This window comes from Canis lupus, chromosome 11 (genome assembly GCF_048164855.1).
Source record: "Canis lupus baileyi chromosome 11, mCanLup2.hap1, whole genome shotgun sequence".
Taxonomy (NCBI): domain Eukaryota; kingdom Metazoa; phylum Chordata; class Mammalia; order Carnivora; family Canidae; genus Canis; species Canis lupus.
The window spans coordinates 14,208,963-14,223,288 of NC_132848.1; the positions used below are offsets into that span (position 1 = coordinate 14,208,963).

The window sequence follows — 14,326 nt, forward strand, 5'->3', positions numbered from 1 at the left end:
CTCTATTTCAGTAATTTTATTTTCAACTTTTAATAAACTGAGTTTAGAATTTAGCTTAATATAATATCTAAGAATCAAATAATTTCACTTATAAATTTATAGAGGCTGACTTTTTGAGATACTGTCTTCATGTTCTTGTTAACCTAGATTATTTGCTCTTTTAAAGTGAAGTGATGCTGCTATGTTTCATTTAGAGTAACTTAAAAAAATACTTGTAATCAGAAATTAGTTTTATTTGTACATTTTTATTTTATCCAATTATGATATTTTCTTAAACATGGAATTTATTATTAAATGTTTGCTTTATGTTTTTTTTGAAGAATGAGAAATGTGGATTGATTGTCACATATTGTATATTGTACAGATTCATAAAGTGTAAATGCATTGCTTTGTGTACTTTCTTTATGCTCTAATATAATTAATTTGTTTCTAGATGCTGGCATCACCATCTACATCAGGTCAGCTGTCTCAGTTTGGGGCAAGTTTATACGGGCAACAAAGTAAGAGTTTTGTATTTATTCTGGGATCCTTTATTTAAGAAAAAAAATAACTTTGAAATAAAGAACAACCAATTGCTGCCTTCCTGGGTCAATTCTAGGATTAAAGGAAAGATTTTTAATTTTCGGTTTTCCTTATTTCACGTACATAGGAAAACCTCATTGTTTCAGAACTTTTCTAATTCAGAGCTTACTATTATTTGGATATAGGGTAGATTGAAAATTTTTTTACATCCTTTGTATGTTCCTTTGCAGTACAGTGTTTTTGAAGAAGAATTTGCTAAACAAATTAAAAAAAAATAGACATCCTCTATGTTTTCAATTAGAGGAAGTTAAAAAAAACTTTTTTTGTTTGGTCAGTTGAGTGGCTTGTTTTGTTTGGTTTTCAGCTTTTTTATAATGAAAGACCATTAGTTAAAAATCTGAAATGTTCTCTTTGTTTAGCAAATATTTCTTTTACTGTAGCTCAGTCTGGATATAGAATATATGTTTCTGACTCACAGTTCAATGCTTTTTCTACATACAAGATTTTATTTCTTTTAAGTACGGTAATGCTTTTATAGCGCTTAGCACAGTGCCTGGCACATAGTAAGCGCTCAATAAACAGCTATTATCACATAAAATTTTTATAAAACTAAGTTATAAAATCTTCCTATTTTTTCAGTTACTTTTTCAAACTGTTAAATATTAATAAGATTTTATTATTTATTATCTCTGTTAATGTCAGAGATTGCTGATCTCTCATCTCTGTTAATGGGAGGAGGGTGTTAAAAGGGATATAAATTCCCATCAGAGATTACAGGAAATAGAGTCACTGGATGAAACAATCTGACAATAGAGTATCTTAACCAGCTTCAAATAAAAATCAGTTATTTGATTTAGAATCCTTTCCTATTAGTATAATAAAAAAGCAGAGTTTTGGTAGGTATCAGAATAGTTTGTCAGACCACTTTATTCAAATTTATTTTGGGGGAAGGAACTTAATTTTGTTAAACGTAGTTTCAATATACTTTTTTCTTCCTTCCATTTTTGCTGTGGCATGCAATTTTGTTAGTATAGAATTAGTAAATAAAACTATTAATTGCTTGTACATAGTAGCAGTTTTCCTCTAGTTAAGTGGAAAACATTTTTAAAAAGCTTTATATTGCATAAAAGAGGTGTTGCTTATTTATCTACAAATGTTCATTCTAATTGTTGAGAGGATATTATTAACTAGTTTGCTTCATTTATCCTGTGTTTTAGTATAAAACCTACTACTTTCACCTTTCTGGCAACCCTTATCATGAAAATATCTAGTTATTTTAAGCCACCCCTTATTTCTGTAGAGTAACTGCAAAGAACTTTGTTGTCTTTTTAAAGCCCATAACTTGTCACAGCAGAAAGTAGATATAGAATAGGAAAAAATTATATTTGAGAAGGTAAGGTTACTTTACGAAGGAGAATGGCAGTTGTTTTTACAATATAATCAGCTCTATGGACTTCTAAAATCTGATGTCACTTTTTAACCTGCAAACATGAAATTGTAATTGGGCTAAGATATGGAATGGGTTAAGTTTGAAATATACTTACTTTATTGGTATCAGATATTTATTAGCTTCTTAATTTGTATAAAATGATTTTGCTCATGATTAGGGATTTACAAAGATTAATAAATGAGCAAAGTTATTTTCATTAGAAAAAGTATTTTAAGGTATTCCGTTTAAGAAGAAATCATATGCGACAGATATTTCTTGTTGGAATTTGGTATATTAAATGGCTGTATTCCTGTAGCAATTGTCAATCAGCGTTTTCAATGCATGGTTCAGTCTTTTAATTGGCATTGTAGGTATTAGTCTACAAAAAAATTGAACCTTGTGTGAACTGGGAAATGTCTTAAGTCAGGGTACTGTTATTCCTTTCTAGGGTACAGTCTAAAAAGCTAAAGCTAGTAAAAAAGACAGAGGCTGGATTCCCACCCAGTCTGTTGGATAAGCCTTAGGGTCAGATCGCTCAGTTAGGTGATAAGTAATCTGAACACACACCTTGTCAGACAAAAGAACACCAACTGCCCTGTGGGATTTGAAGGTCCAGGTTTTAGTAGTATAAATTAGTCAGAATGATAAAATTTGAGGAGCTAATTTTAGTAAAGAATGGAGAGATAGGAGTGGTAGGTGGGATAGATTCGTTGATGTTATTCTTATGGCAACAAATTGTAATTGTGCAGTAGGCTTGTTACAGCTGTTCTTTTGCTTCCCAAGTGGATTGAATAGTGCCATTATCTCTGTATTCAGATTGGCAAAGTTCAGCAGGAATTTGCACCATTAAAATGGAGGTCTACCATCTGTTTTATGTTCTTGATGATTACAGAAGTTAGAGGTTGAGAAGGAAGAGTGCTCTCCAAAACTGAGGGTAATCTCACTGAGATTAAACAAGGGAGGACCTTCATCTTTGAATGGATATAGGGCTGCTGAAACTTATGTTTTGCCAGATTTGGGTGGAAGTAATTGTGTAGTACATAAGGTACCTAGAAGATGCTGGACTGGGGACTTGTATGATCACAGGTTCCTATATAGTCTGAATGTATCCAAGTATATGATAGGATACATCTAACTTTGCATCTAAGAATTCATGTGAATGCGGTGTACCAAATGATAACTATAGAAGCCATTGAATGGAATCTTGTACTCAGGTTGCTTGATGTTCTCTACTTGTTTTCTTTGCAAGTGTGCATAAGATTTTAGGTATACTTTATAGGCTTAAAGACCCCCTCAACTCCCTGAAACTATCTATTAGATTGGAATTAACAGGGAACCAGGTATTAATCTCTCCTTGATATTCAGTACATTGTAATTAGTGGCAATAAAGTTGTAGTGACTTTTTCTTTCTTACCAACACAGTTTAGAACCTTGGAGAACTGGAGAAAAGGGAAACTGCTATTTACTGAGTGCTTCTACTATTTATTGTCTTATAGGCACATAGGTTAACAAGCTATCAGGATGAATCCATGGTACATTCTTGTATCTGAATTCTCAGAGGACCTGGGCATCTAGCTGGGGAAAGAAACTTGTCTTTCTGGGATCTGGACTCCTGGCTTGAGAGCAGTGGCATTTTCTCATGCTTTCAACAACATTCCTTTGGCCTCCTGTTTTAAGAATACAGAGGTGAAGGCTACTTGTTTTGTGGAGAACCAGAGCACAGGTGGAGTGATTCAGAAATGATGCTACTGACATGCATCACTATGGTTAGGTGAATGACATATTTTAATAGTTTCAAGAAATTATAGGAACATTTAACAGTTGAATTAATACTGAATGCTATGGGAGTTCTTGCTCTCAAGAAACACATGTCAAGATATTTATATATAAAATGTTAAATAACAGCCTATAATGCTGATACATGGATTAAAAGGTATCATATTGAGTGGTATGGACAAGCTTAGGGTTTAGAGAGAAAAGCCCAGTAAGCTACAGTGAAAAGAAAAGTTTCCAAAAGGAGAGGAATTGAGGTTTTGTTTTGTTTTGTTGTTTTTGTTTTTTGGGGTTTTGTTTATTTGATTTTTTTTTTTTAGGCATTGAGTTTAATAGCTACTAAGTACCTACCACATAATGGCATTATGCTGCATAGCTCAGATGTGTGTTAGAAGAGGCTCTTTTATGCCATACCTTACAGTGTACATACTTCTGTGACCTTGCCATGCTTATTTCTTGCATGTCCTCATTTGCTTTTGTAGCCTCAGTATTTTGTACATGATAGGCACTCAGTAAATGTTTATTGAATGCATGATGTGCAAGATATGGTCCTTAGGTATAATGTAGTAGATAAGGACACAAGTTATTTTACTGCAGAGCAGAGGAAAAAGTACAGAGTTTTCTGGATGTTTCAGAGGTGGGAATCAGCACATATCTTGGAGAATGATCAAGAAGGGATTTAGAAATGAAGTCATGTTTGTCATTGGCCTTGAAGAAACTATGGGTAAAGTTGTTCTAGTAGTGGGAACAGTGCACTCAGCATCAGCATAGGGTACATTTGAAAGTGGTCTAGTTTATGAAGGCAAGGGAAACCTTTTATTAGGCTGTTATATTGGTTTCATGCAAGAAGTACAGTCTTTATAATTCTGTGGGATATATCTCAAGATCTTTAGCACTTTCCAAGGCCAAGAACAACTATAGCATACAGTTTTCCCACAGGAAACAATGATTTCTCTGGTGAAAACTATTACTGTGTTAGACTATAGTCTTCACCATCACCTTTAGGACCATCTGGACTTTTTTTTTTTTTTTTTAATCCTTTCTGCATAAGCATGTTTCACATTCACCCTACCCAGCCCTGAGAAGCTGATAATTATTATGTATTTACTGTGTGTCAGGTGCTATTTTAAGTACTTTATATAAATCAACTCATTGAATCGTCACATCTACCCCAAGAGAGAGAAGTGTGCCTATCTTAATGGCCAAGGTTTTAAGGGATTAAGTAATAGAGCCAGGATTACATTACTTAGTAAGTGTAGTTATGATAACAAGAGTTGAGAACAGAAGTTTCTTTGAATCCTGAATGCTACATTATTACTTACTGAATGTCATGACCCTAGAGGACCATTAGCACATAGTAGAAACAACAAATGTTAAAGCTACAGATTTCAAGGGTCTACTGACCAGAGCATTTTGGTAGTATTTAGTTAGCTACCTCTACCATGAATGAAGTATTATTCCAAGAGCTAAGAGAATGGCAGATAACAGAGATCTTGTTTTCATGGAGCTTACATTTTCAAGGAGAAAGAATAATCATGCAGCTAACTAAGTAAATCATATAATTCTAGTAAGTACCATAAAAATTAAGTCAGATTAAAGAATGAGTAGATGGGATTACTACTTTACATGGAATAGACAGGCTATCTCTGAGGAAGTTCTATTTGAATGGAAACCTGAGGTTGAGAAAGGGAGATCTTTGGAAGGATCTGAGGGAGAGCTTTTTAGGTACAGACAACAGCAAATGCACAAGTGCTTACTCATGAGAATGTAAGAAAGAACCTAGTGTTGAAGGATGAGTGAGAGGGCTAGTATAATGAACAAAGGTAGAAGGTTGATGGAGTACCAGATGTCAAATCATGGAGTCTTGTAAAGATTTGGTAAAGAATTTCAACTTATTCTAAGTTTAATTGGAAGGATTTTAAGATACAGTTTTATTTTTAAAAGATCACTTTGCTCTGTAGTAAATGGACTGGGTGGGGAGGGACAAATGATATGAAAGACAAGGCTATGGCTACAGTAGCCCAGGCAAAAAAAAAAATAGGATGACTTGGAGTAGGAGTAGAGGTGTTTAGAAGTGGTCAGATTAGGATATTTTGGAGACAGAACTAATATGATTTGGTGATATAGGATGTGAAAGAGAGAGACCCAGGATTTCTAAGGTTTGAGACCTGCATTACTTGGGGAATGGGTGCCACGAATCTATAATGGAAACTTAGGTTGAAGAGGAGTACAAAGTACACTTCGGAGCTTCACATGGATGTTCCATAGGTAGAGTGCCAGTTGCTGTAAAGATCCAGCCAAACATTGTCTCTCCGCTGGTGCTAACATAATAGCAGCTTTTCATAGTTGAGGATGTTGAAGCCCATTAACTCCAGCCCAATAACTCCATCCATCCGTGTTTCTTTCTTGTCTACATCCTTAATACCCCAAAGCAAACCCACTCCTCCTCTAGGCAGATCACTTGTCGTCATTTTCATACATCTTGGTGTTTTCTCATCGTAAACTGTTAGAATATTTTTACCTTCCTAACTCATCACCACCATCAAATACCTGAACTAGGTCTCTTTCATTATTTAATTCATGTACTGTTCTCCAGGAAACATTTTCTGATTCCAAATCCATTTTGCTTTCACGTCTGAGTTAGCAGTCCCTCCCATATACATCAAAGCACACTATACATGTACTGCATGTAAACACCTGGATCGTGACTTTAAAAGAAAAAAAAGATGCTCTTCTGTATTTCTATAGGATGAAGGAAAGGAAAAGTATTCTAGGTGGAGAGGGGGATATGAATAAAAGAACAGGGACAGATTTAGAGGACCAGGGAAAGAAGGAAGATTGTAAGTAAAATATGTGGTATGTAAAAAGAGTTTATAATGGAGTGAGTAGAATATTAATTAAGAATAGAAGAGTTACATGTCAGTTTTATCTCAATAAAGTTGGGGGCTAAAAAAAACAAAGATTAGAAGCACAATCCTGACAGATTTTTAAAAGACTAAATGGTGATTGGATTTCATAGGACAGTGGTTCTGTACTCTTGACTGTACTCCTAAAAACAGCCAGGGAGCTTTCAAATCCCACTGGCCATGCGTTGCCTCGATTCAGACCAAGTGACAATTTCTGGGCATGGAATGTAGACATTAACGTTCCATAGGTGATACAAGTTTGCAACTACTGTAAGAAGTGGAAAGTGATTGGTTGAAAAAGGATGAGTGTAAGAGTTAAGAAATTATATTATTTTTATTCTTCATTGTGATTTTTGGTAAGTAACTTAATTCCTAATGTTCTTTATCTGTAACTTAGTTGGATGATCTCTGGAGACTCTTCTCTCTAAAATCCTTTGATTTATTTTATTTATTGATTCATGAGAGAGAGAGAGAGAGGGAGAGAGAGAGGCAGAGACAGAGACACAGGCAGAGGGAGAAGCAGGCTCCATGCAGGGAACCCTACGTGGGACTCGATCCCGGGTCTCCAGGATCAGGCCCTGGGCCGAAGGTGGCGCTAAACTGCTGAGCCACCAGGGCTGCCCAGATCCTTTGATTTTTAAGGAAGGAAAATACTTAACAAAATAATATTACACAAAAGATTGAGCAGCTAAGTGCAGGGCAGATTGGAGGTAAGAAGATGTGAGGACAAGTTGGAGGTTCGAAGGTGGTTATTCTTCATCAGTGTGGGCAGAACAGTGAGTTAGTTCCTAGGAGAAGCTAGTTGCTTTGGAAGGGAGGACGCTTGAAGCTCTTTTGCATCAATTAGGGATTTTCCACCTTTTCCTTAAGAAAGATTTCAAAAGACTCATTTAAGTGTGAGTATTCAAGGATTTGGTTGCTGTGATTGGAGTTTTTTCCTCTATAATTTGTATTGTTATTTTGTTTTTAGCAAAAGATTGAATAAAGGATGGCATATCTTGCCATAAGATATGTAAGGGAGGTGTGGTGCTATTAATCAGTTTGTGCAGTGGGAATAATTCATGGAAACATTTGTTAGATCATATTCCTTTGAATTTCTGAAAATTGGTCAGTTCATTCTCTGTTTGGTGCCCTGCCAGGTAGGAATCTACTTGGAGTATGTTCATATAACTAGTTTGTCAAATTGGAAGAAAAATTTGATTCAGAGCTATAACTTTTTAAGCTGCTTCTTAACTTTTTAAAATTTATTCCTCATTTATAATACTTTTTACCTGTTGTAGTTATTTTATGCCAAAATTTTTAGTGAATTTTTTTCTTTTGGCCTGCACATCTTCTTGGTATCGTATTTTGAAGATTTTCTGTGATTGTTTCTAAATATATTACTAAAAGAGTAAAGTTCTCTCTCTTTTTGATTATATCCAGTTACAATTATTTAACTCAAGTAACTCAAATTTAATGATTATTGTATTTTATTTCCTAAAAATAAAATCTTCATGTTTCTATTCAGTGATATTCTTTATTTTTTAATTTTTTAATATTCTTTATGTTTTAAAAGAATTCAATTTTTAATTGAATTTGAAATAGGTTGATTATTAAGGTATTCAAAACCTGATGATCCTATTTGCAATTAATACATTCCTCTCTTCTTTTTTTTCATATCTACCTAGTTCAACAAAATGCAACTCAGACTGTTTGAATTAGCTGTTTTGTGAAATCAAGAGTGTTGAAGGAAAAATAAAAGTAAACACTAATCTTTCAGTTTTTTTCATACTGTCTTCCTCCATTCTCAGCCCTACAAATTAACTCATGTGCCAATTCCTAATTGTCTAAATAAACCATACACATTCTTGTTTCCATCTCCAAGTTTTTTGCTAATGTTCAGATAATCTTGAAGATATTTCTGAAGTTATAAATTTTCATAATACAGCATAGAATATTATGTATATGAAGGATTGAAGTAAACGAATCTCAGTCTTTTGTAAGGCATATTATTAGAAAACAGCCAAAAGGTACTAGATTTTTTTAAGTGTATGTTTATTTATAGTGATAAAGGTATAAGAGAGTGAAAAAGTAAAATTAAAAAAAAAACTTGCATAGGTATAGAGGAAAGAGGGAAAAAGAAAATGCAGGGAAAAAACTGAGAGGGAGGTTTAGAAAATATTTGAGAAGTAAATATTTTTAAAAAGAAACCACGAGAAAACATAAAATAGATAAGAGGTGTTACAAATTGGTAAACACTCACATGGGGTGTTCACTTAGTGTTATATTGGGCTTCTCCCATAGGGCTGCTATGAAGAATACTAGGAGTTAAGAGATCTAAATTCTAGTCTTGGTTCTTTGTATCACCTTGGAGAAGTCCGTTAACTCATCTGAGGTTCAGATTCCTCATCTGTAAAATGCGAACATTGGACTAGGTGATCTTTAGGGTCCCTTTTGGCTCTAAAATTCTGTATTTCTTGGTGGTCAATAATTGTGTGAAACACATTCCTGTGGTTAATTTGCAGCTGTCTCTGACTTTAGGACAGCATTATTTGGGGAGAAGGATGTAAACTCCCTGAGGGTAGGAGCCTTTTCTACCTTGTTCACTGCTGTATCCCCAGCAGCTAGCGCAGTACTTGGCACATAGTAGGCACTCAATAAATGTTTGTTGAATGCAAGATATGAAAAGTATCACTTTGATGGTTCACTGTGGGAGCATCTTACAAGAAAACTAGTGGCTTAAGAGAAGTAAAAGACTGATTTCTTCTGAAGAAATTTTATACGGCTAATTTTTAATCATCTTTTTCCTTATTTTGTCCCGATTCAGAAAAAATATCTGCTGCCAGTGATAATACGGTCATAAAACTTGGAGGGATCAAACATAAATATGGTGAACTAAACCAACATATAATGTAGGCCCTTTAGTTCCCTCCATGTTACGTAAAGAAATGTAGAAGTAACCTCTGGTCCTCATGGAATCTGACTGAAAAGAGTACACCTAGTACACAGAATAGTGTAACTATATTGAGTTGGATTTATTGGCTTCATTCAGTTGAGAAGCAAAGTTAGGCTATAGCTGAGTTCTGTGGCTGGCAGATTCCAGTGGAATCTTTGTGATCCACTGTTATCATTAGGTTAGTTATTACATTGTTATGCCAAAGGTACTTGAAGTAAAACATTCAGAACATATATACACTCCAGGTTTTTGGAGGTCATAGTTTCAAAATACTCAGGTCCTTGAAATTCTTGCTCCTGAAATTAGAACAAAAAGGGAAGAAAAGAGTCACTTTAAATCCCTAGCACTAAAGTAATCTATGTATTCATTAGCTCTCCGTCTTACCACTTTTATTTAACTTCCAGTTCAGAATAGCTTTAGTTGTCTGGTAGGCCATTTCACAGCTGACTAGAAACAGCACCAAAAAGTGTGGGTCAGGAAATGGAGGCATCCATAGGCAGATACGATAACTGGTGACAACTGGACATCCTTACTCTGAGGGATGGAAGGGGGATATTTCATATTAATAAAAGTTAGGAAATATGTCATACATTTTTGAAATAAGTTTATCCCAATTTTTTAAAATGTCTTGTTTCTGAATGGTGAAACTTCAGTAGTCTGTAAAATATACCTGTTTTGGAACACATTCATCCTCTTGCATCTGGCCCTAGGAGTACTAGATAAATAGAAGGTCATTGTACTTTGAAAACTTAAATGTTTTAAATTCTTGCCTCTTACAGTTTTATCAGCTTGAGTTTTTTTTTTAACAGTTACACTTTATGTTGGGTTTGTAAAAATTGTAATGTTTAGAAGTATGTGTGTATAAATAGAGATTTCTAAATGCATTTAAAAGGATCATATAAAAAAGCTACTTCAAAGTGGGGTTAAATGTGTACCTCAGTTATGATTTAAAACATAAAAACACAAGATTGCAAATTTCTTAAAGCCATATTTGTATAAAGTGTTTTCATTGAAACATAAATCATCTGATTTGTTAAAACCATTGGCAGACATAGTTTATCGTAGAATAGAAATATGAACAGAAGTTAGAAATATGAAGGCAAAAATCCATTCATAATACTAAATTTCAGATTAGAACATTTTTGTTAAATTTGTCCATTTGAAGTGAATTGAATATATCCATTAAAAATTTGCATATTATATTATGTTAGGTCATTTTAAAATGTTTTAAATTGCCACTCCAGAAGATGGATAACAATTTCATTCCTGATGGCAATGAATTTCCTTCTTCTGAATTTTTTTAATAGGTGCACTAGGCCTTCCAATGAGGGGGATGAGCAACAATACCCCTCAGTTAAATCGCAGCTTATCACAAGGCACTCAGTTACCGAGCCACGTCACGCCAACAACAGGGGTACCAACAATGTCACTTCACACGCCTCCATCTCCAAGCAGGTATTTATTGATGGACCAGAATATTTCTCAAAATGTATCTTTGTAGAGTAAGCAAACGTATTAGTTTTTAAAAGGTAACTAATTATTTCATTTTTCTGGTTCAGTGCCTTTCACTGAGGAAAAGAAAGTTAATACCCTATGCTCATTTTATTTCATTGCAAACTGATAAGAATAGTGTAAGATGTTTTTATCGTGCATCTAGCATACTGGTTGTCAGCTGGGTGGATATCAGGGATTAATCACCACCTGGGGAGCTTTTTCAGAAGCCAGCTCTTCCTCAAAAGAGGTTGTGCAATTTAAAATCATTCCTCAGGTGATTATGATTATTGCTCCCTCAACACACATCCATTGCTCTAGTGAGTAAAATAAAACAAAATTACATAGGTGATGCATATTAGTATGAAGAAGGTAGAATGACATACATTTGGAATGAACTTACTTTAAATAAATGTGTGAAACACATTTGATTATTTTATATCCTGGTCACACCATTGGTTTTCTCATCTTAAATACCACCTTATCTTCGTTCTGCTGTAATGTACTCAATTTCTTGTTGGTTTGTTTGATTTTTCAAAGAGCTAGAATGACTAGACAAAAGAATTAAATTAATGAAAATTAGCAGTGTAATTTGAAAGTATATTTGAGGTGCTGGGGTTAGGCCAATTGATTATTTACAGAGAATTTTAATGAGTGATTGTAGAGAGCTTATTTAGTATAATGGACTTCTTTTTCAGGGGTATTTTGCCTATGAATCCTAGGAATATGATGAACCACTCCCAGGTTGGTCAGGGCATTGGAATTCCTAGCAGGACAAATAGCATGAGCAGTTCAGGGTTAGGTAGCCCCAACAGAAGCTCGCCAAGCATAATATGTATGCCAAAGCAGCAGCCTTCTCGACAGCCTTTTACTGTGAACAGGTAAGATGTTTATTGATACTGTGTATAATTGTCTTTCTGGGTATTTTCAAATGTGCCTTTTCATATGCAACGTTCTGTTCTTGAGTCTTCTGTCTCATAAGTTTGTTTCATCATATTTTTATGACCAAAGATTCTCTTTCTGTTAAATTCTATAACTTTAACCTCCCCAAACTTAAAATTTTGACATGTTCTTTTGAAAACCAGTTTGATTTTGGAAAGCACATAAACGGTTTTTGTTGTTGTCAGAAAATTGTTCTTAAGTTGCCACTAGGCAAATTTTTGTTGATAAGGTCCTTCCTCTGTTAAAAGAGGCTGGCCAGACTAATGAACAGTACTTGGAATATGTTTGACTATTACTGCCTTGCTTCACTCTTTGGTTTAGTACCATTTCAACTGAAACTCAGTTTTGTGCTTTGGAGACTTACTGACCAAAGAATTTTTAAGACCACATCTACAATACTTGAAAATAGTATCACATCTGGGATTTAAAATCAGAAGATGAGCTCTTGTGCTTTTTCATTCCTTTTTGCACTGTCCATTTGTTCACTATGCAAGTGATAATGACAATATGAAGACCACTTGTCCATTTTATTAGGATTTTTAAGCTGCTCATATAATTTAATGAGAGTGGTGACTAAAAGGCTTTGTATCTTACAAAAACAGTGTTTAAAGTTCGCCAATTTTTTTTTTAAATGGGGAATTGTATGAGGAAAAAGGATCTTGATCTATTTGCTATCATCTTACCCATTTAATTCACTTTCTTTTATCTACTACTTGTAAAATCTGGATTAAAAATAGATTATTAGCACATTTCCTGTTTGATCTCCATCCTATAAGCTCTAGTTCTTTTATTTAGATTTATGCATATTTCTCTTAATAATTTTACTGCTCTTAATTTTAAAAATAAATATTATTTGTAAAAGGTTATCAGAATTCATAGTACTTGATAGCTCTTCCTAATCATGTACTTCTTGGGCTTTATCACATCTTTTCTTAAAGTATTGTTCATTGATGTATATTTAAATTTTTGCCTTTCCATATTTTTTCACATTTTAATTGTTTTTTTTTTAAAAATACAGTGCCTGTAAATTGTCAATGAAACATGGGTCTCTAAAACCCTGTTTATTACTATTTTTTTCTTGTTTATTACCATTGATAAATTGTATTTGTTAGAGTGTTTTCATCCCTCAGTTTTTTCAATATATGAAGGTACTTATACCAACAATTCTAACATGCTATTAAACAAGTATTTTTAATGGCTTTCCTACTCTTCTCTAGAGTATTGTTTCACCAGCTCCATATTTTGTGAAAGTATTGTTTGGCCATGGTTAATTTTACAGTTAGACCAAAAAAAGAAAAAAAAAAAAAACCCATCATCTTCAAACAGTTTAACCCTACTCATAACACTGATACACTGTCTTTTATCAGATTATTTGATGTTAAAGATGCATACTTTCATTGTAGAATTTGCATTAACAGCTCTTTTGACATTCTTAATTACTTCTGGCCTTGCTTTAAGTTCAAACTTGTTTCTGTTCTCTCATGTTTAGCCTTGTGCAGAAAAGGGAGGCATTTGTAATTATTTACCAAGTACCAGTTGTGCTGCATTAATTTGGAATTGAGGGTATTATGGAGAGATTTGCTTTTTCTTTTAAGTAGCTGAAAGATAAACTATATTAGAATGACGTGTTTTTTAGAACACTAAATTCACCACGTAATTCAGGTAAACAAAACATTTATTGAGTGCCTGTTGTGTATCCTCCTGAACACTAAAGGCAGAGGATACAGAAATGACCATGATGCAGACCCTGTCCATGAGGAGTTTAGATTCTAGATGAGGAAGACTGTATGAAATAAGATCTTTTATGGAAAGTGTTAATGGCATACTTTATCAGTAATGGAAGGAAAACAGGTATTCAGGAATAATATTTATGCCATAAACTGCATGTTTTTAAGATTAGTTACTTCCACCAGTGTATCCAGTAAGTTGGTTTTCCAAGTACCTAAAATAGTACCCTTAATCTCTGTTTTCCTTAAGGCTTGTGGGTAAATTCTTTGCTTTTTGTTTTTTAAAATCATCTGTTTAAGACATTTTGGTTCTCAGTTCATGGAAGGACTTCAGGAGAGTTTTTAAATAAAGGTTAAACTCAGAAAAATAAAATTAGTATTTGTTTTTAAACATACTGTTGTTATATGAGGAGATCAAAAGTATACACTTTTGTTTTTCTTCACCTGAAAGTTAGTGTTCTTACTGTATATCTAAAATTATTTTCTATGTACCCAGTATGTCTGGATTTGGAATGAACAGGAATCAGGCATTTGGAATGAATAACTCCTTATCAAGTAACATTTTTAATGGAACAGGTAAGCTTATTCGGAGGTAGTACCC

General features: G+C 33.9%; 1 protein-coding gene across 7 annotated transcripts in view; it reads left to right on the forward strand.

Moving 5' to 3' along the window:
* The window catches only part of CNOT2 (CCR4-NOT transcription complex subunit 2), a 116,274-nt gene that overhangs the window by 81,102 nt on the left and 20,846 nt on the right, over positions 1 to 14,326 (forward strand). For 6 of the 7 annotated variants that reach the window (XM_072843256.1, XM_072843261.1, XM_072843260.1 and 3 more), the window contains 4 exons: positions 434 to 500; positions 10,873 to 11,020; positions 11,755 to 11,937; positions 14,222 to 14,301. In XM_072843256.1, coding sequence (XP_072699357.1) covers positions 434 to 500; positions 10,873 to 11,020; positions 11,755 to 11,937; positions 14,222 to 14,301 — 478 coding nt within the window. Of the gene's footprint in view, positions 1 to 433; positions 501 to 8,959; positions 9,045 to 10,872; positions 11,021 to 11,754; positions 11,938 to 14,221; positions 14,302 to 14,326 lie in introns of those variants that run through there. The other variant, XM_072843262.1, reaches the window with a different exon arrangement.